The sequence below is a fragment of the Brassica rapa genome, chromosome A04 (assembly GCF_000309985.2).
Source record: "Brassica rapa cultivar Chiifu-401-42 chromosome A04, CAAS_Brap_v3.01, whole genome shotgun sequence".
NCBI lineage: Eukaryota > Viridiplantae > Streptophyta > Magnoliopsida > Brassicales > Brassicaceae > Brassica > Brassica rapa.
Window position 1 is genome coordinate 15,838,566 of NC_024798.2, and position 20,176 is coordinate 15,858,741.

Consider the following 20,176-nt stretch of genomic DNA (forward strand, 5'->3'; position numbering starts at 1 on the left):
ACTGATAAATAACAAAGAGAATTTGCAAGAGATGAAGTTCAACTTTTAGGTTTTAGATAGATAACTTGAAGGAGGATCTTTGTCTATGCCGCAAGGCACATACATGAGAATGAATCTTATGGACTAAATGCAACTAGGAGCAGTAGCTCTAACCAAAGATTAAGGCAAACAGTAATAAAGATTCAGAGCAATAGCATAATGATGCTCTTATGACTAAAGTTTTAAATATTCACGAGACGCAAAACAAAAGGAGATCTAGTTTTGGAGAGTGAAACCTTTCTCTTGATAAACCAAGTTTTAACATGTTTTCAGGTTTCTTTTAGGGCCTTCAGTTTTCTGTAACCCTTGTCGGTACCAAAGATCCTGAAGCAAAAATAGGGAAATATTTTTACATGTATATGGTGGTGGCGCAAGTAAGAAATAGAGTTTCAGATATTTACCAATCCATGTAGACAAAAGTTGATGAGTAGTTCCCAGACTTTGTGTAAAGTAAACGATGATGGTAGTCATGGAAGTCAGCACTGTAAGCACAACATTATTGTATATTCATGTTAACGTCTGATAATATAAAAAAAAAGATGAGCTGAGTTTGATCTTACCCGCCATACAGAGGAAGAAAATTAGAGGGACTCCATGGGAAATGATAACCGCAATGAGCTTCGACTGTCTCAATGACTCTAAGCACCAACCACAACCAAAGGGTGATTAGGTGAGGCCCGGTGAGAGCCGGACCAATAAAGGTAGCAAACCCCAGGAAGAGAATCTCAGCGGGGTGAGCATATTCTGACGTCAAACCAAACGGTGTGGCGTATCTGTAAGCAAGTAACACCATAAGATCATTTAGGAGGAGAGAAACAAAAGATGGTGAGTAATTAATAAGCTTACTCATGGTGCACACTGTGCACGTTCTTGTACAGCCATTTTGTATGCAAGATCCTATGACCCCAATAGAATACAAAATCCTCAATGATGAAGAAGAATAAGATCTGGGCAGACACCACTTTCCTGCATGAGCAATCACCAAAGATTTGGTTTCATAATACAGATCAAACGTAACATTCTACTGCCAAATGAAAGAGTATACCACCACTAAAGAACCTTATAATAAATTCCAGTCTGCGTCTTAAAGGAGTGTGCAAGCATACTAAAGCCATGGAAACATGGTTTTCAACAAGATAAACTTTGAGTTTTATTTTTTTCAGCTTATATAAAAACTCTCAATTTCTGTTGCATCCATTGTAAAAAGGGTTTTTTCTTGAATAAATTTAACATTCATTCAAAAAAAAAAAAAAAAAAAGAACCTTATAATAATACCAGGAGGGCAGAGGAAAACTGCTCCGCATGCCCATGAATTTGAAGACACGGTAAGAGAACATCATGAGGGGAAAGTTTACACATGAATGGTAAAACAATAGCCACGCTATGCACTTTCCTTGCGCTTCAGGGGTGTTGTGTTTTGTCTGCACAAAGTCCAAGCAAGAGTAACTGTTTAATATGTTTCTCTATCGCTAAAGATTCTTTAGATTTTATTGAATTCATGTGCTCCACTCAATTTGTAGGTCATAAAAGGGTATAAGTGTACATAAATGTGACTGTCCCTTGAATGACGAGAAGAAGAAGAGGCAAAACCTGAATTTTGTAAGTGCTAAGCAAACCCGTTCTTTCAAGGAAGATGTAAGGGAGACCAGACAAGAAGAAGACAGTTTCGTGGACGATGAAACTCCCAATGCACGCTAGTTGAAAGTCGCTGAAGTTAGAAACAAGGTACTAACATTGTCACCAAAAACAAAAGGGTCAGATCCTCTGAGCTAGAAAACGTACACACACAAAATTCATATGCCAAACATAAACTAGAGCTTCAAGCAAAGACTCCAAAGCGGTAATAATCTAATACCAAACAGAGGATACTCTACAGACTATAGAGTGATGATCATGCTTTTACAAAAAAAAATCAGGTCAAGTTCAAAAAACAAGAACAAAGTGGAGATCACGTTTGATATGGAACCAGATCTGAAACAACAAGCACGAAGAGGCCACAACAATCCAATGCGGTGGACCACACCACAAACAAGAATCAATCGAACAAGGCAGATACATGCGTAAGCACATTTAGATAACAACATCGTGTATACCTGCCAACCGGATTCGACGAGGGAATCCATTGATAGAGAGAGAAGGAAGAGAAAAACGCACGACGGATCTCCGGGGCGGAGAAGATAATAGCTAGAGACCCAAGAGAAGAGTGAGTAAGAGAGAGAGAGTGAGAGACACAACACAATATTTAAGTTGTTTCTGACACCAAGTTGTGTATATTCTTTAGATCTCTTGTCTTTACCACATCACACGTGCGCGCACACAGAGATTTTTTTCATTTTTAATCCTCAATTACAAGGATTTATTCCTTTAGCACCATATGTTCTTGCATGTGACACTAGCACCCACCTGAGTTATTTTGAAAGTGAGCAGTACGGATTTATTGTTTTGTTGTTATCACATAAGAATCTGCGAGCTATGGTGTTGAAACTAGGGACTCTAAAGTTTTTGACTTTAAATAAGAGGTATAAGAGAAATTCACCATAAGAGCTCCGCATTAATCATAAGAGATCTCTTAAGAATCTAGTAGTATTAAGAAAAAAAGAGAGAAATAAATCAATACACTTTACAAACATGGAGAGATGTGAGTTTGTTACTCTGCTTTGAGAGAATCTATGTGTTCTGCTAACCACCAAGGTCCCAAATGTGCAGTTGAGTAGTTCTCTGTCTCTAGATCCTCTCGCCAGTGTACTGTACAGATGCAGCAATTTAACAAATAACCACAAAGATAATCATAAGCTGAGCCACATAAACAACAGTCAGAAAAAGAGTGAGCCAATATTCAATGTAACTGCACATAAGTATTTGTCACTGATGACAAATTATTAATAAAATAAGCTAATTTATGTGATAACACAACAAAAAGAAGAGTAGGATAGCTTGAAGATTATTTATGTTTTCTATTAATTCTACTCTCCTCAAGCTATACTATGAAGTACATAGAACCAAGAGCTAGCTAAACCTGAAGCAGGAAATGTAAGAAACACACATGTGGTGTCACTATATAAGTTAAGCAAAAAAAAAATTTACCTTTTGGAGTATCGTTAATTTGAAGCTTTTGGAGGTAAATGGATAGTTGTCGCCATAGCAATGGCGATCTCTTATCTGACGGCTTTAGGATTTGGAATAAGCACATTAAGCTCAATCCAGTAATTTCAATTTAGAATCCAAACTTCACGGTTTATATATTTAGACACATCTTTACACTTTCCCTAGTAAGAAATCGATTCCAACCTTTTTATATATTTACCGATTTTATTTCATAATCAGCCTGAAAATGCAAGTTAAAACTGGGTTAAAAAAATACACAAGTTGAAGCCCGAAGGTCCACAATGTTTTTGCTATTCACTAACTTACTATCTATATAAAAAAAACTTACTATCTATGTCATCATCTTTAATGTATTTTACTTTTATAATAAAGAAATTCTATACTATATGGAATTTACTCCAGTGTTTTACTTTAAAATAGTACTCAATTTCTTAAAATATAGTAAAAATAGAAATTGTTATTTCTTTCTTTAAATGTAAAGGAAAGAATAGTATTTTTTGGTCAAATGAAAGAATAGTAATTTATAATTATATTTTAGAAGAATATTACAGAAATAAAGAAATAATGTTGGAGATGCATATTAAAATACAAATAGAAATGGAAAAACAAGTAGACAAAGAAATTTTGCCGGAATGAGGAAGTCGTTGAGCCCTCAAAATTGGATCCAAGCGAAGCTGAATCAGATTTTTAATTTCTTGCACAACCGCCTGAGCTTACCTAGATACACCTGAATGAAGTCTAGATTTCCTTTCTTTCCAAGTTATTTTGCCTCTTTTCATATATAATCAGAAAAACAAAAGAAATAGAAAATAACAAGTTATTTAGCTTACGTTTTGATTGACACCGCATCAGATCGGCACTCAAGACTTTCTTCTTTGAATTGTTTTCTTGTTTTTTATTGATGAAATGGTGAAAACTTCGAGGATAACAAGCAAAAAGAAATAAAACTGCACTGATACCAAATGTTAATTTTGGTCCCAACGGAAAAACGAATAGAAGAAGTATTTTATTCAAAGTCTAGACTATCTTTCTTTCTGACTTCAGCCAAGTTATAAGAACACAAAGACACGAAAAAACAACACGGCTTTACTAACTAATAGTCTAATACTAATACATTAGATCCAAGAAAGTTAGTTGAATTGTATCGGTCCATTTTGTTCGATGCCACCTTTAACAAATACAATAATAGCATAAGCTGCATAAAACACACCCCAATTATCGCCGTTTTCGTCATTCCCCATTAGAGAGAAAAAAAGATTATTCGTTTTCAACCATCACAAGCCACAACGACTTAAAGCTTTTAAATATTCCATCAAACAAAAAGAAAATTCCACATTCCGTTAACTTTAACGACCGTTACCTACATTTTGAGACATCTATAAACTCTTTTAAGTTCCATTTTCTTCTCTCCCCCATATTGCTGGATCATCAGTACTTTTTTCTTCTTTTTGTTTTTGCCTGTTCGTTCTTAGAATTATTATGTCTTTGATCTCTAACAATAAGATAAATTCATGACATTCAAGATTTCAGAAGAAGACAATATCCCCTTCGCCTCTCCGTCTGATTCTCAGGTTCGTTTTCTTGAACGTTGAAAAATCACAAGAAAGATTAAAACGTTGTTTTCCTTTTTTAACGTTAGACCATCTTTAACCCTATTACCCCTAATGGGTTTCTTAGTAACTTTTAATTAATAAAATTAATCAAATAACTTTAGTTAAGAAACTCCTATTTTAGTCGGTTTATTGGGAGTTTCTTAACTAGAGGTTCTTAAAAAAAATATTAAATATTTTTTTCAATATAAAATTTATTTATTAAATAAAATATATTAAAAATAACATTTAAAACATAAATAAAAAAATTAAAATTAAAATTAGTACAATAATCAAAAATAATTTAAAAAAACATCCGAGCTTGGTAGTTGTCTCAGTCACGTCCAAATCGATTCCGTAAATGTTCAACCAAATCGGCTTTAAGTTGTTGATGGGTATGTGGATCACAAATTGCAGTTCGAACACCCATCATATTGGCGATATTTGTAGGCATTTCTGAAGAAAAATCGAGATCGACATGTGAAGTTCTGGTGTTTTTTCCTTGTTGAAACTCTGAAACATTAAAATGAGTATATCCATCTCGTTCGTGGATCGGTGGTGGAGGCTCCGTCGGAGAGTTTCGATCGATCAACGGTTCGCTTCTCTTTCGCACGACTGAGAACACGAGAGAGAGAGAGGAGAGAGAGGAGAGAAGAAATTATAAAAAAAAAATACAGAACCATATACTTTAGCCTAACTGCTGACACGTGCCTCATATAACCGATCATATAGTCGGTCACAAAAGTCCCCTCTTTAGGATCGATAACAGCATATTTAATTTGTTTTTATTTATTTAATTGAGTCATTTTATGTATAATTCCACTAAGGACCGCCCGTTAAAGATGGTCTTAGCCTTGTGAAACGTTGTAACAGCTTATGGAATTGGAACACATCCGTATCTCGAAACCCGAAGATGACTATGAAGAAACAGAGGAAGCCGTTCCTCTGTCTTGCGCGTTTACGAGGCAAGAGCATTGCGTTTCCGAGTCGAGAGAACGCGAAGAATCGATCCAAAGACTAACCAGCCTCATATGTATATATCTGATCGTTATGTTGGTACAGATCGTTGGAGGCTATAAGGCCAATAGCCTCGCGGTGATGACGGACGCTGCGCATCTGCTGTCCGACGTGGCGGGTCTATGTGTTTCTTTATTGGCGATCAAGATCTCGAGCTGGGAAGCGAATCCTAGAAACTCGTTTGGGTTCAAACGTCTTGAGGTCTTAGCAGCGTTCTTGTCTGTTCAGCTCATATGGCTTGTCTCTGGAGTTATAATATACGAAGCCATTCAAAGACTTCTTACCAGAAGCAGAGAGGTTAATGGTGAAATCATGTTTGGGATCTCTGCTTTCGGGTTTTTCATGAACTTGGTTATGGTCATTTGGTTAGGACATAACCATAATCACCACCACCACCACCATCATCATCATCATCATCATTCTCACAAGGAGGAGGAAGAGGAGGAGATGGATCCTTTGAAGGGTGGTATGGAGGAGAAATCGTCGTCGAAGGAGATGAACATTAACATACAAGGAGCATATCTACACGCGATGGCGGATATGATTCAGTCACTTGGCGTTATGATAGGTGGAGGCATAATTTGGGTGAAGCCCAAATGGGTTTTGGTTGATTTGATATGCACTCTTGTTTTCTCTGCCTTTGCTCTTGCTGCAACTTTTCCAATGCTCAAGAACATATTTGGTATACTAATGGAGCGTGCACCGCGAGATTTAGACATAGAGAAGCTCGAGAGAGGGCTCATGCGTATTAATGGAGTTAAAGTTGTTCATGATCTTCATGTTTGGGAGATAACAGTTGGGAGAATTGTATTGTCCTGCCATGTCTTGCCCGAACCGGGAGCTAGTTCTTTAGAGATCATTAATGATGTAAGAAATTTCTGTAGGAAAACTTGTGGGATTCATCATGTAACAGTTCAGGTTGAATAACAAAAGAGAGTAAATATACATATACATATGCATTTCTTATAACTATAAGGACCGCACCGCAGTTGCTATTCGGACCCATAAGTGACAAAGTAATCTCAAACTTTTCCTCATTCAGACAAGTTTCTAAAAAAACTCTTACACAACACAAGAACTGATATTGATATCTCAACACACAAAACAAGATTCAAACAAGAACAAAGAGGTTCTTTGATTTATTGAACTTATATATATAATCGTTATCATCAAACCGATTTGAGCTTGAGACTCTCCATGCGAGCTCTTATGTAATCGAGATGTTCATCTTCAGGAGGGATACATTTCTTGATGACATCAACGTCCAAAAGATTCTTCACCCATCTGTGAATCTCTGGGAACATCTCCACCGGAACAACCTTGACTCCAACGACCTCTTCGGTTCTCATCAGCCAAAACGCCACCAAAGTTGCAACTATGTCCACGAACCCCAAGCTTTCCCCACCGAGAAAGTCTTTACCCACAAGCTCTTTCTCCAACAACTTCAATAAATCTCTAGTCGCTTCCACCGCCGCGTCTTTTTCCTCTCCGACCTTCCCCACCACTTTCATCGCCGTCACATAGACCTGATATTCCTTATAACCGGTTAGAAACTGAACCGGTTATTAATACTGACACTTTGGAAGTCAAACTCATACCTGTTCATCGAGGAATCTGGCCCAAAACCGAGCTATAGCTCTGTCGTACGGATCTTGAGGCAGGATGGGATTGTTTTGCCATGTATCATCGATGTACTCAAGGATCACGAGTGATTCTGAGATTGGTTTACCGTTATGGAGAAGAACCGGAATCATCTTGTGAACCGGGTTTGATTGGAGTAGCAAAGGGCTCTTGTTGGTGATATCTTGCTCGGAGAACTCGTATGGTACACCTTTGAGGGTGAGAGCTATTTCAACCCGACGGCTGAAAGGACTTGCCCACATCCCGAGTAGCTTCACTTCCTCTGACCTCTCCACCATTGTCTCTCTCTTTAGCTCACTGTAAGCTTTGCTTCTTGTTTTCTTGAGTTTGGCTTTTACTTATAGAGTTCTGATCATTGCGGTAGCAAAGTCAACGTGATGTGAGTTTAACTAGAGCATGTGCAATCCGGTTTACTAATATGTTCACAGTCGTAATCTGGTTCAGTTTAGGTTCGGTTTGATAAAATAGTAGTTTTTTTTTTCTGGTAAAATGTTAAATAGATAAAATTGTAGTTGAATATTTGCTTACAAGTTACAATGCATATAACGGTTTAGGTTCGTTTTTTAGGATTATAAGAAAATTCAGACGGTTGATTTGGTTTCGGTTTAATTAATTCGGTTTGATTTTGGTGTTGACGTCACGAGTGACGAAACAGTGCATTGAAATTGAAACTTATATAAATGCACCTTTTGCCTTAAAAAATGCTTAGGAGTTTGTCCCACATCGGACAGAAGAGGTTCGTGTCGGAAGGTTTAAATAGACAAGGCTTGGGTCAAATAAGGCAACGGGGTGGGGCCCGGAGATGTATCTGCTTATTCCCATCTAAACCCTGAACTGTCCCTGTTAAATTGGGGATTTCAAGCTGTTGGGGGTCTTTGGCCGGCGTTTCCTCCCGAATAATAATCAAAAAACGTCGATGGTTACATAAGAGACTCATCTCCACGTAGGACCCATTGGGTTTGGGCGGGTTGGTTTGTTAGGTGGTTCTGTTGAAACCAGATTGGTGTCTGCGGTAACCGTTTCCTCGCCTTTCCCTCCCACCCCCAAATTTTGTTTGTTCTTTCTAATATAGTTTTTTTCTTTTTGACAGCATATAGGGTTTTTTTTCTTTGTAAAATCAGATTATCTTTTAGAAGATTTTACTAAAGGAGAACAGAGAATTCAATGTTACCTTTAAATAGTGCAATTTTTTATTAAAATCTGATAAAATCTTTCAATTTAAAAATGAAAATTAATTTCATTAAAATATCTAAACTTCCTAATTTTGTTTAACGTTTTCGAACATAACCAAAAATGTATTCTATTGCCAGAGCATCAGGCGACTCGGTTCCTTTTCTTTCCTCTACTTCTCTTACTTCATCTAAAGTAACCTATTTGATGAAGATGATCAATCAAGTGAAGTTGATGTTGAGGAAAGAAAGCTGTTAGAACCTGTGACTAAACTCCTCAGACTTATCTACAGATGCTGATGGAAACACAGCGAAAAATTCTCCACTGAAACTTGCATCTTGGTAATTGATGGCGGCCTCCACATTTGTAGAACCCAATTAAGAAGTAAGAGTGCTTCTGATAACACATCATATTGAGCAGAAGATCCAGTCCAGGTATACCAGTTTATATATATTCCCTGTGTTGCACATTTGATGGAAATACAATATTTCCCTCTTCATGTACTATACTGGGAAAGAAGTGTCAGAAGAAGCTGATAAACCACTTGCAAGAACTGCGTCTACAGCTCAAACACATCTGCTGGTTCACATGATTGGCAGTCTTTACCTTCCTATCATTGTTGAGATTTAAATGTACAATACAATCTTTAAAAAAAAACTAGAGGCAAAATAAAGAAGAAATGACACAATAAAATATCATATAAATACTTTTAATCAAGTAAAAGCATCTATACATTTTATGTGAGTGAGGACAACTCTTTGCAACTGATGAAAGACAGTGTAAGAAACAAAACCAAATGAAGGGAAACTCATGAACCACAAGACAAGCTTACATGACTATGTAGCTCTATATACACAATTCTATGCTTGAAGATACCCAGCAGGTTACAAACACACAGTTTTCCCTTAAACATTAGTAACTGTGTGTGAGAACCAAAGCACATATTCACATTTAAAGCTATTTGTTTTCATGAGTTTTAAGGAACAATTAGCACGTGATCTTGCCAATATGAAGCTCTCCACCATCTCCAAGCAAAGAAGGCTCTGTTACACTCAAGAACCTAACCTAAGCATATCCAAAGCATCACTTGCTTTACACAAACACATCCAAGTTAACCATGCCCAATATTTATTTTCTTCTATTATAAAGACATTTTGTGAAGTGCCCTCTGAAAATTCTTGGAGAAATTAAAGAATGCATTAGGTTGAGAAGAGCTTAGAAATAGCTGCAAATCATTTGAACCCAAAACAGAGTTTAACAGAACAAAGATGAAACATCATACATTAACCCCAAATACTTAACAGGAACCACAATCACTGGAGGACATTAATATTTTAGCGTTCCAGCTTATAATCATTCTTTTCGTCCACCGATAAGCATCCTCCTCAGGATCAGGATCAGGATCAGGATCAGCATCAGAATCAGAATCAGAATCAATATCATAACAACAACTTTGTGGCCTTGTAGTCTTTCCTCCACCTACAACATGTGTACACTCAACAAACGAGTCGACAGAACGAAATACACTATCTCGCGCGGTGTCATCATCAGGCGGCTCGACCACGAGAACAGGGTTGTTTCTGGAGTTCAAACAGTGAAGAACCCTGTTCATGTCAGGGTTTGTGCTTTGTTTTGCGATGACCACTAAAGTTACTGGGTCATCACACATCGATCCTGCTAGAGCAAGCATTTCCCTAACCATTTGTTTAGCAGGCGGAACATCATACTCTACACATCAACATAGATCTCTATTATAAGACATACAATAAGTAGAAACGAGAAGAGACAGAGTTACGAGGAACTCACGTTTGTCGTTGTCACAATACTTCCGGATTGGCTGCACCTTATCAAAACCCATTTGATAAAGAGCTGCGTGGATAGTATTATAGATAGAATTAATCTCGACACCATCAGGGACTGGGTAGTCATCCGTGAGCCAGAAGACGAATGTCCAATTGCCTATAGACAAAACGGACGAGGCATAAACAAGTCACAATATAGGTTACATGATCCACTTTTAATTACTATGATGACGAATTGATTAGAGATGGATCAGAGATCTTACCGGAGAAATATTCGCTCATGCCTTGGGGCATTGTTACGAATTGGAGACTTGCTCGCTACGTTAGGGTTAGGTCGGGTGAGGGAGGGCCTTTGTTGGTTTTATAGCTACGGATGAGAGATCGCCTTCCTTAACAAACGTGTACGTCTTTACTACCAATAAAATCATATCAGTAAGAGATCAACAATTTATCAAAAAAAAAAAAAATTCTTTTTTTATATGCTAATTTATTATTCTTATTCTGAAAAATGATAATAATATTAAAACCTAGAAGATATGGTAATAATCGCTATCCTTAATTTATAAACATATACTATGATTATATTTTTTTATTGATATATGATATTGTATTTTTTTTTAAAGAACGGAAGCTTCCAAAACGAAAACGTCCAAAACGGAATCATAAGTTTCTAACGTGTTTTTTAAAGAGAATAGTTTGGAAGCGTTTTGGAAGCAAGATTCCGTAAGCTTTCACAAGTTTCCGATTCTGATTCCGGTTTCGAAGCGGTAATCAGACGTCCGATGAAGCTTCGATGCAACGTAGACTTTTACATTCTAGTGTCTCTGTTTCACAAACTTCCTTAAGTGTACATAGATGTGTTTTTCTCACACAAATGTTTTTACTTTCTCTCTCGAATCATTCTTGTTCTGAATTAGATGTGTTAATTGATTCTCTCCTCTTTGCAATGTCTCATATATATATATAAACAACCAAAAGACTCTATGTTCAAGGAAGAGACACATGTTCAACGAGAAAACATACACAATATACCCAACGAAGAGTCGGGTATGCTCGTATATGAACGCAAACTTACTGTAAACTAATATGTAGTTTCTTCTAGTTGTTGTGCTTTCCTGTCCTGACCACTTGACTAAAATTCATGAAACTTCTTTTGCTCAAGAGGGTCAAACCATCAGTGAAGGAATTTTCTGTTTAAAATAATAGAAATTCAATTGAAATTGAGTTTGTGATAGCTACACAAAAATGGGCACATCCACAGCTAGATAGTCCACATAATCAGTACCAGCCCTGATCTTCCTACCTCTCAGGTGTTTCTTCACCTGCATCGGAATAGGATCTTCACTTTAAGTTTCCTGGCCAAAACTGTATGCGCCTTCCTCTAATAGCGATGCTGGCCAATCAGGGGTTAGTGGTAGGTTAGTCGGAGTTACCAACATAACACTGTAATGTCTCTGATTCAAACATCCAAGTGTTTCGAATAAGTACGTGTGATCTCTAACTTTATCTGAGACTACGATCAAATTTGCTGGATTTGGATAGTCTACAGGAGAGTCCATTTGCCATAAAAGAATGTCATGTGACAGTCTATCATCTCTCAAGAGTTTATCCCCTGGCAAATATATGAGACATATATTACATACATATACGATATATATAAGAAAAAGGTGTTTTTATAAAATAATTCACCTCCTGGAAGGAAATAGATTTTGGATTCCCACGTCTTCTTACGCAGAAACTCACCCTTCCCCGACCAATGCCCTTTCTCCTCATCAACATAAGCCCACATTGACATGTTACCTACATTACACCATTCGCTAAGAGCAGATTCAATTTGGTGATAGATCATATCTGGACTGAAACCAACAGGGAACGGGCAATCATCAATGTTCCAGAAGACGCCTGTCTTAGCCCCTTCGACGGGTGTGATAGGCTCTGCTCGGATTCACAAAATGGCAAGGCATAAACAAATTACAAAATGGAATATGTATTAACAATAGGTAACATGATCCATCAACCATTATTTGACAGATGGAATATATAAAAACAATTTCGGGTAAGAGATGGGGAGAGGACTCACTGGAGAAATCTTCGATCTTGTATTCGCCCATGGTGAGAGTTGGAGACTTTCTCGCTAAGTTAGGGTTAGATCGGAACGGCTGAGAGAAAGCCTGACGGAGAGAGAGATATATACATGTGACTGGCATGTGTTTAGCCGTAGGATCTCATAGAAAAAAATTAAAGGTGTAATATGTGTCATGTTCACGACCGTCGGATCTGTGCATTCTTTTGTTAGTTGTTAGGGAGATACTACAAAGTCAATTGATTTTAAAAAATTATTTATCCTAAAAATAACCAAAAACTTAAATTGCTTTTCTACTATCACGGCGGATGCATAAATTACTTATTTAGTAGATTCTGATTATTCATACAACTTTATATAACAGGAGATACAAAAATAGATATGTGTCTTAGGCCAATTTGATTCGCTCTGCAACCTTCATCATGTGCTCAATTTGTTTCTCTCTTTGAGGAATACATTCCCTCACAATTTCGATATCATTCAAGTTCTTGATCCATCGGTTAAGTTCTGGAAACTTCTCCTCTGGAATCATATCGATTCCCATACCTTCCCAAGCCCGAGCTACACAAAACGGTATCATACTTCCTGCGACCATGTCTAAGAATCCGATTGTCTTGCCGCCGAAAAAATCTTTCCCGCTAAGTTCCTTCTCGAGGAAGGTAATAAGTTCTTGAGCCTCTTCAATCGCAACATCTATTCCCTTATCTGCTTTCACCACAGACTTGAAACATACTGGTCCGACCTACAAGATATATATAAACAGTTTTATCTCTAAAATGAATTGGAGTTAACATTTTATTTTGTGGAAGGCAGAAAATAATGATGTGAATTATTAGTATATAATGATATTAACTAAGATTGGTGGGTGACATATTTCTTTTTATTTTGGTTATTACTATTTTTTTTGGCAATTCATTAAATATCGTTTGATTTTATACATGTGAAAGCAAATAGAATTCACAATTTTTTAACAGTTATCAAAAAAAAAACTTTGTTCTACAAAAATGAATTTCACAAATTTGTTACTAATGAACAAAAATTATATATGTATATATATATAAGAAATCGTTTTTCACTTCACAGTTTCGAACTTTGGTGACTTAATAAAATGAGACGAATCTGGATCCGTCGGATATGTGGATTTAGTATCCGAATCCAGACTATGGTTTTTGGATATCCGGATATCTGTCTAGATATTATTCTATATGCAGGTATTCGAATTCGAATCTGTAAAAATAATTTTACATAAATAGCAAATATTTTTTAAAATACTAAAATTCTAAAAACAATACATAAATTAAAAATGCATATAAGATTTATATGTATGTGATATTATAAGACTAATTTCATGCAAAAATATTAATATATAAAATATAACTATTAATAAAATTAAAAATTTAATATTTTTAAAAATATGGATCCGGATCTTGATATTCAGACTTAAAAATCAAGATATTTGGATTCAGATACAGCTTTGACAGATCTAAAATTTTACTATCCGGATCCAGATACTTTTGATATTCTATTTTGCAGTGGATCCAGAGTGGATTTCAGATCGGATCAAAAGTGGATTTCAGATCGGATATGGATATTGGATAATAAGTTCCAGCCTTAGAGAGAGATGATCCTAAATTCATTATTTAAAATGTATCTGGTTTCTTCTGCATCTTTTTTAGAGATCCCGCACGTATGCAAATAGTTAATAAAGGAATTTGTATATGAGTTACCTGTTCATCAACGAACTTGGCCCATAAACGAGCCATGGCTTTCTCGTAAGGATCTTGAGGAAGAATAGGATTGTTCTTCCATGTCTGGTCGATGTATTCAAGGATCAGAAGTGACTCGGCTAATATTTTACCTTTATGAACAAGAACCGGAACCATCTTGAAAACCGGGTTTAGTTCAAGAAGCAAAGCACTCTTGTTGAAAATATCTTGCTCCAAGTACTCGTATGACACGCCTTTGAATTTGAGAGCAATCTCGACCCTACGACTAAAAGGGCTTGCCCAAAAACCTAGAAGCTTCACATCCTCTTCTTTAGTCGCCATTGGATCTCACTTGCTTTTTCTCTAGACTGCTAACTCCTTTGACAAGCTATTTTCTGGTTCACAAGCCAATTTCTTTTTATAATAAATTCAAAAAGTGGAAAACACACGTCACGGCTCACGTTTGTTGAACTTGTCCGAAAAGCCAAGAATCTTCAAAGCGGTCTCTCTCTTCGCCATTGGATCCTAGGTACAATGTATGCATATCATTCACATAATCGCATAAGCAAATTTTTAACTGGTTACCATTTACCATTTATTCAAGGGCCCTTTATTCAATAATTTTTTAGCAAGAATAATTCAAGTTGGCTACCTTATATTTTTCTCTTACATTTTTCTATTAGTCAAATGTGTTTTTGTGGGCGAAAACAATATGTAGTGGTACACATCCTCATATTTCAGTAAATCCCTGATACACTCTCAAATCTCTTCCCTATAGAAAAAAAGGAAAGCTCTAGTAAAGAGATATCTTGGATATATACACAAAATACTACCACAACAGATATGGTTTTAGTATTTTTTTTTATTACATAATTTTTTACTATTTACTATTTACCATTTCTGTTGATTCATTATTACTAAATTTATCTTTAATAATTAAAACAAGATTATCTTACTCCACGCAATATTCAGTACCAAACAAATCTAAGAAGGAATATCTGATATCAAATTATAATTATTCATATTTTAATTTGTTTCTCTTTTCATCTTTATTATATTCTATTTCTTGTAACATATTGACTCATCACTCATCCATATAATAAAAAAACTAGGTTATGACATGTGCCTTGCGCGGGATTCCGCGGGATGAGTATTATATATAAATTATTTTTACGTATTATATATTATTGTACATATTATGAAATAATAAATAGTAACTATTACGTATATTATCAAATTGATGTGAACACTTAAATAAATTTTATTAATCCAAACCAACGCTTTTTATTTTATATGGTCTATAATTAAATTTAAATGATATTAACATAGATATATAGTATATGTTTAATATTGATATTTATTAAATAATTTTTTCTACTCATATTGTTTTTTGATCATTTCTATCTTTTTATAACAAAAACTTTGAACTACTGATAACAAAAAATTTCATTGTGTGATGTTTAATAGTTTTTGTAATTTATAATTTTATAAAAAAAATTAATGCAAAGTTTAAAATTTAACTATTAAATTGTTAATATTTTTTTAAAGCTTTTATCAAAAAATTGTTCAAAGAATTAACGTCAAAACCCCTCAACTAAGTTTGTTTTGGGTAAAAAACCTCAAACTTAATATTTAACAAAAAAAAAACTTAATATTTAATAAATCATATGAAAGAAATCAAACTATAATTCATTCATACTAAACAGATGTATTTATGTATTAAACTATAATATTTAATAAATCATATGTAATAAATCAAACTATAAATTCAAACTCCCTATTAGTTAATTCTCGTTTGTTATAAAATATTTATGCATTTTATATGATATAAAGTTAATTTAAACGATATTAATATATACATATATATATAATCTTAATATTTATTAAATGAGTTTTCATACTTAATGATTTTGTAATCATTTTTATCTTTGTCATAACAAACATTTTAAATTGTGGTTCACGAAATTTTAATGTGAAACTTTTTTTAACAATTTTAGTAATTTATAGTCATTTTTCAATATTCAAAATATAACATATACGGAAAATCTAAATTTATATGATACGGTTAATGTGGTTATTTAATTTATTTTAATAAGTTAAGATTGAAAAAAAAATGATAGAGGATATAATAATTGTATCAAATCTTTATTATTCAAAATCATTAATTGTCATATATACTTTAACCATATTAGACAATTCTGTATTTTTTATTTATGGAAAGAATGAAAAAAGAAATTATGGTTAGTTTAATAAAAAACTTATTATATATTTAGATGTTACAACTTATTTTTTTAGAGATTCTAAGAATCATTATGGTGATGACACATGGTTAATTCAAATGTCGTTTCTCTTTTAATATATAGGGGATGTTTTGCATATATGATAATTTGATTTTTTAACTAAAGATTTGAAATCTATGAAGATAATAACGTTTCAAAATCCCATTGGATATCGAAATATATAATACTCTAAAGATATGTGAAAATAAATTTAAAATGATTTGGAATTGTAATTGGGTAGAAAATTTTATTTAGTAGGCATTCAAGTTTAAAAGTTTTAATTCAAAATTTTAGTTGAACAGTGGTATACATTAAAGAAAAAAATAGTATACCTATTTAGTTTCATAAAATATTTGGTAAACATATTTTTAACCTTTTTAACAATATTACAAATGATAATTAACTACCTGAAATATATGTTAATAGTATTTCATAAAAGTCAGTTCTACGACGTAGATCTCTCCGTAACGCTCGGATTAACGTAAATATTTGGTAAACATATTTTGTATCACCTAGTTATATGTAGTAACTAACCAACATCACCTATAGACTAACCAACATCACCTAGTATATGGAGTATATGATATTACTCTTCGGCAATTGTTTTTGTAAGTTACTAGATAATCAAGCATTTTGGAAATTAAATGTTAAACTTATTTTTTCTGTTGAATATTGATGACTTAGGTGGGATCATAACATCTTTAACCGAATCAAAATACCATATATCAAACATAAATAAATGTTCAGAGCCACATTATTCACTTAATTATGTCAAAGATTACTTCATTAATTAACACATGGCACTAAAAATTATGTAAACTAAGTTACTTATCAGCCTAAGTGAATCGCCTTAAATTGTATTCTTAGTGTTATCAAACTTAGTGTTATAGTGACAAAATTAGTCCAAACAGTTACCAAATCAATAAAGCTCTGTAAACAACATCGAGACATTAATACAAATCGTTTCTACGACCACAGTGGGGATGCATTTTAGCACTCGTCTTTATCTTTCAAACCAACCATACAACTTTAAAACAACAAAACAAATACAAAATACAGTAAAAATAACTCCGGATCAAAGCGTAGCGTCATGCCGTATTCGAAGCAGCTTTTATACGCCCTACAATTTTCATCATGTGCTCAATATTTTTCTCCCTATTAGGAATACATTCCCTCACGATCTCAATTTCTTTAATTTTTTCTATCCATCTGTTTAGTTCTGGAAACTGCTCGTTTGGAATCATATCAATTCCCATACCTTCCCAACCCCGAACCAGACAAAACGGGATCATACTTCCCACGACCATGTCCAAGAATCCTATTGTCTCCCCGCCGAAGAACATTTTCCCGGTGATTTCCTTCTCAAGATATGTTATAAGTTCCTGAGCCTCTTTGATCGCAACATCAATTTCCTCTGATTTTACTAGAGACCTAAAGCCTATTAATGTGACCTACACGTACGATAGACATATATATCAGATGTTTCATAACAAAATAAGTACTTTTTTTGTTTTCCATAGTATCCAACTTAATAGCGATGTCAAATAGCTTAGTTGATGAATGATATATCAAAATTTTCACTTTTGCTAGATCGTTACGCAATTTTACACACGTGTTAAACATAGCTTGTAAAAAAAACTTTGTAGCATGTCTAGAAATTATATATGCAATTAGTTTTAATAAAAGAACTGGTCAATAACATTTACCTGTTCATCAACGAATTTGGCCCAGAATCGAGCCACTGCTTTGCCGTATGGATCTTGAGGTAGAATTGGATTCCTTGTCCATGTTTGGTCGATGTATTCAAGGATTAGATGTGACTCGAGTAATACTTTACCTTTGTGGACAAAAACTGGAACCTTCTTGTAAATAGGATTTAGCTGGAGAAGCAAAGGGCTCTTGGTGACCAAGTAATCTTCGTCTGAATAATCGTAAGGAACACCTTTGAGTTTGAGAGCCATCTCAACCCGGCGACTAAAAGGGCTTGCCCAAGACCCTATAAGCAACACATCCTCTTCTTTCTCTGCCATTGAATCTCTCCTTCTCGCTTTCTTTTTTCCCTATGTAACCTCCTCTTTTCTTCTTTGACTATTTATACTATCAAGGAAACGATGCTTGATTGTGAATAAGAAGAAAAAGAAAAGTTTGTTTGGAACACTTGGAAGCAATTCATGGATACAAAGTTTTGATATTGATCACAAACCCATAGACCCGAATCCAGATCATTGTAATTCGAATCCATAGTTATTCTTCTACTAACAAAGAATTGTCTATGAGCATGTAGAAGGTCGGAAGGTGCTTCTATTTTCATTATCGATTGGTTAAACTTCATTAACAAATGCTCAAATTATTTTTTAAGACTGGTCGAAGATTCAAAGCTTAAGTAAAAAGTTGTGTTAAAAAATCGAGTAACTTAGAATACATGTGATGTTATAAAAGATTCATCTAAGCTAAAGAATACATAATGCTAAGTGATTCGTTCAATCTATAGAAAATATATTTAATCCAAACCATATATAAAGGATATTTTACTTTATTTATTTTATTTATTTTATATTTCTTGTGTTGGTTAATCTTATTTCAAAACTTTATATTCCTCTTTTTTAAAAATACTAAAATCATAATGTGATAAATTTCCAAAAGCATTGTCAAGATTTAGATATAGGTTCAATTATCACGGAAATTGATATGTGACATAATTAATAACTGATTTAATACTATTTATACCATCAATTCATTATGTTTTACTGCCTTTTAATAAATGATGTGCATTATGTTTTTAGGCAGTAAACGCATCGAGTCAAAGACGTCGTCTCTTACACAGAAAATGAAGGCTTTTTGCTATACTAAATAGTTTAGTATACTTTTCTTGGTGTTGTCAGAAGAACATTCGTGCTGAGTAGATGAATGTATGCACATCATTCACGAGTATCAACCACGGACATCTTGAATGTCACACAACTATTGACCAAGGACATCTTGAACGTCATGGCTGACGTTACTTCCACTTTGTCCATCGGTATGGTACTATGGTCTAGTTCTAGTCCTTAAACCTCACGTGTATATATATTATTAACAAGTACGATTTATAATACAAAATGGCATGAGCGTTTTTAGTTAAAACAAATGCTTTTAGATCGAGGAAATCAAAATATCTGAATATAAAAACCATTTTCTGATTGGTAACTATCCAAAAATAACAATTAACATTTACACACAAAAAAAAACTATTCAAAAATACGAAGCTTACCAATCAAACTAAGTATGTTGGTAGAGTTAACTATATTTATTATTCCGTCGGTTTATGTGTAACACTTCAATATTTACATAAAAAGTTTTTGACAAGAGAAAAAGTTCAGTATTTACTTAATGGTTTATTCTATTTTTAGACTTTCTCTAATGATTTACTCTATTTTTATTTTAAAATCTTTTTATTTAAAATAAAGTAATCCTATAATAAAGTTTAGTTATACCTTAATGGTATTATTTTAGAAAAAAAAACAATAGAATAATGAATAAAAATTTAAAAAATATTATATTATAGAGTAAATTTCTTTTAATTTTATTATAAAATGAAAAATAGAGTATTATTTGAACATATATACTCTAAATTCTATTTTATAACGAAATTTGGAGATACTCTTAAGTAATAATATGTTAGATGTTTGTTGTAAAAAAAAATTATGTTAGATTGTTGATCTAATTTGCAAGACTAATCAATAAAGAAGATTCTAAAAAAAAAACT

The 20,176-nt window shown here is 34.0% G+C and overlaps 6 protein-coding genes and 1 long non-coding RNA gene across 7 annotated transcripts; 2 read left to right on the plus strand and 5 right to left on the minus strand.

Moving 5' to 3' along the window:
* Window positions 1–34: 34 nt before the first annotated feature.
* Window positions 35–2,474, minus strand: LOC103864965 (methylsterol monooxygenase 2-1). The gene is made up of 7 exons (XM_033289283.1): window positions 2,133–2,474; window positions 1,630–1,767; window positions 1,315–1,460; window positions 886–1,005; window positions 600–812; window positions 441–521; window positions 35–363 (listed from the first exon to the last, which is right to left on the minus strand). The coding sequence occupies exons 1-7, from the start codon at window positions 2,160–2,162 to the stop codon at window positions 309–311; spliced, it is 783 nt and encodes a 260-aa protein (XP_033145174.1). The 5' UTR covers window positions 2,163–2,474; the 3' UTR covers window positions 35–308.
* Window positions 1,509–20,174, plus strand: LOC117133316. Its single transcript, XR_004457120.1, has 2 exons — window positions 1,509–1,576; window positions 19,215–20,174. It is a non-coding gene; the product is annotated as an uncharacterized LOC117133316 (long non-coding RNA).
* Window positions 4,547–6,702, plus strand: LOC103864967 (metal tolerance protein B). Its single transcript, XM_009142751.3, has 2 exons — window positions 4,547–4,715; window positions 5,607–6,702. The coding sequence occupies exons 1-2, from the start codon at window positions 4,656–4,658 to the stop codon at window positions 6,675–6,677; spliced, it is 1,131 nt and encodes a 376-aa protein (XP_009140999.1). The 5' UTR covers window positions 4,547–4,655; the 3' UTR covers window positions 6,678–6,702.
* LOC103864966 (glutathione S-transferase U7) lies at window positions 6,762–7,743 on the minus strand. The gene is made up of 2 exons (XM_009142750.3): window positions 7,349–7,743; window positions 6,762–7,276 (listed from the first exon to the last, which is right to left on the minus strand). The coding sequence occupies exons 1-2, from the start codon at window positions 7,667–7,669 to the stop codon at window positions 6,920–6,922; spliced, it is 678 nt and encodes a 225-aa protein (XP_009140998.1). The 5' UTR covers window positions 7,670–7,743; the 3' UTR covers window positions 6,762–6,919.
* Window positions 9,785–10,778, minus strand: LOC103864968. Its single transcript, XM_009142753.3, has 3 exons — window positions 10,627–10,778; window positions 10,368–10,520; window positions 9,785–10,289 (listed from the first exon to the last, which is right to left on the minus strand). Exons 1-3 carry the CDS (start codon window positions 10,655–10,657, stop codon window positions 9,859–9,861), a joined length of 615 nt encoding a protein of 204 aa, XP_009141001.1. The 5' UTR covers window positions 10,658–10,778; the 3' UTR covers window positions 9,785–9,858.
* LOC103864970 (glutathione S-transferase U4) lies at window positions 12,716–14,550 on the minus strand. The gene is made up of 2 exons (XM_009142756.2): window positions 14,174–14,550; window positions 12,716–13,188 (listed from the first exon to the last, which is right to left on the minus strand). The coding sequence occupies exons 1-2, from the start codon at window positions 14,492–14,494 to the stop codon at window positions 12,835–12,837; spliced, it is 675 nt and encodes a 224-aa protein (XP_009141004.1). The 5' UTR covers window positions 14,495–14,550; the 3' UTR covers window positions 12,716–12,834.
* On the minus strand, window positions 17,330–19,174 carry LOC103864971 (glutathione S-transferase U3). The gene is made up of 2 exons (XM_009142757.2): window positions 18,138–19,174; window positions 17,330–17,882 (listed from the first exon to the last, which is right to left on the minus strand). The coding sequence occupies exons 1-2, from the start codon at window positions 18,459–18,461 to the stop codon at window positions 17,520–17,522; spliced, it is 687 nt and encodes a 228-aa protein (XP_009141005.1). The 5' UTR covers window positions 18,462–19,174; the 3' UTR covers window positions 17,330–17,519.
* Window positions 20,175–20,176: the final 2 nt, after the last annotated feature.

Bases quoted from the DNA above. Each gene is read 5' to 3' on its own strand.
- LOC103864965 (XM_033289283.1), bottom strand. From the start codon at position 2,162: ATGGATTCCCTCGTCGAATCCGGTTGGCAG. The intron at 1,461-1,629 runs GTTTTGCCTCTT...GACTTTGTGCAG, and splicing joins TTAGCACTTACAAAATTCAG to ACAAAACACAACACCCCTGA. The intron at 364-440 runs GTAAATATCTGA...TTTTTGCTTCAG, and splicing joins ACTTTTGTCTACATGGATTG to GATCTTTGGTACCGACAAGG.
- LOC103864967 (XM_009142751.3), top strand. From the start codon at position 4,656: ATGACATTCAAGATTTCAGAAGAAGACAATATCCCCTTCGCCTCTCCG. The intron at 4,716-5,606 runs GTTCGTTTTCTT...ACGTTGTAACAG, and splicing joins CCTCTCCGTCTGATTCTCAG to CTTATGGAATTGGAACACAT.
- LOC103864966 (XM_009142750.3), bottom strand. From the start codon at position 7,669: ATGGTGGAGAGGTCAGAGGAAGTGAAGCTACTCGGGATGTGGGCAAGT. The intron at 7,277-7,348 runs GTATGAGTTTGA...AAGGAATATCAG, and splicing joins CCAGATTCCTCGATGAACAG to GTCTATGTGACGGCGATGAA.
- LOC103864968 (XM_009142753.3), bottom strand. From the start codon at position 10,657: ATGCCCCAAGGCATGAGCGAATATTTCTCCG. The intron at 10,521-10,626 runs GTAAGATCTCTG...TTTTGTCTATAG, and splicing joins CATGAGCGAATATTTCTCCG to GCAATTGGACATTCGTCTTC. The intron at 10,290-10,367 runs GTGAGTTCCTCG...GTTGATGTGTAG, and splicing joins GTATTGTGACAACGACAAAC to AGTATGATGTTCCGCCTGCT.
- LOC103864970 (XM_009142756.2), bottom strand. From the start codon at position 14,494: ATGGCGACTAAAGAAGAGGATGTGAAGCTTCTAGGTTTTTGGGCAAGC. The intron at 13,189-14,173 runs GTAACTCATATA...TATATCTTGTAG, and splicing joins CCAAGTTCGTTGATGAACAG to GTCGGACCAGTATGTTTCAA.
- LOC103864971 (XM_009142757.2), bottom strand. From the start codon at position 18,461: ATGGCAGAGAAAGAAGAGGATGTGTTGCTTATAGGGTCTTGGGCAAGC. The intron at 17,883-18,137 runs GTAAATGTTATT...TCGTACGTGTAG, and splicing joins CCAAATTCGTTGATGAACAG to GTCACATTAATAGGCTTTAG.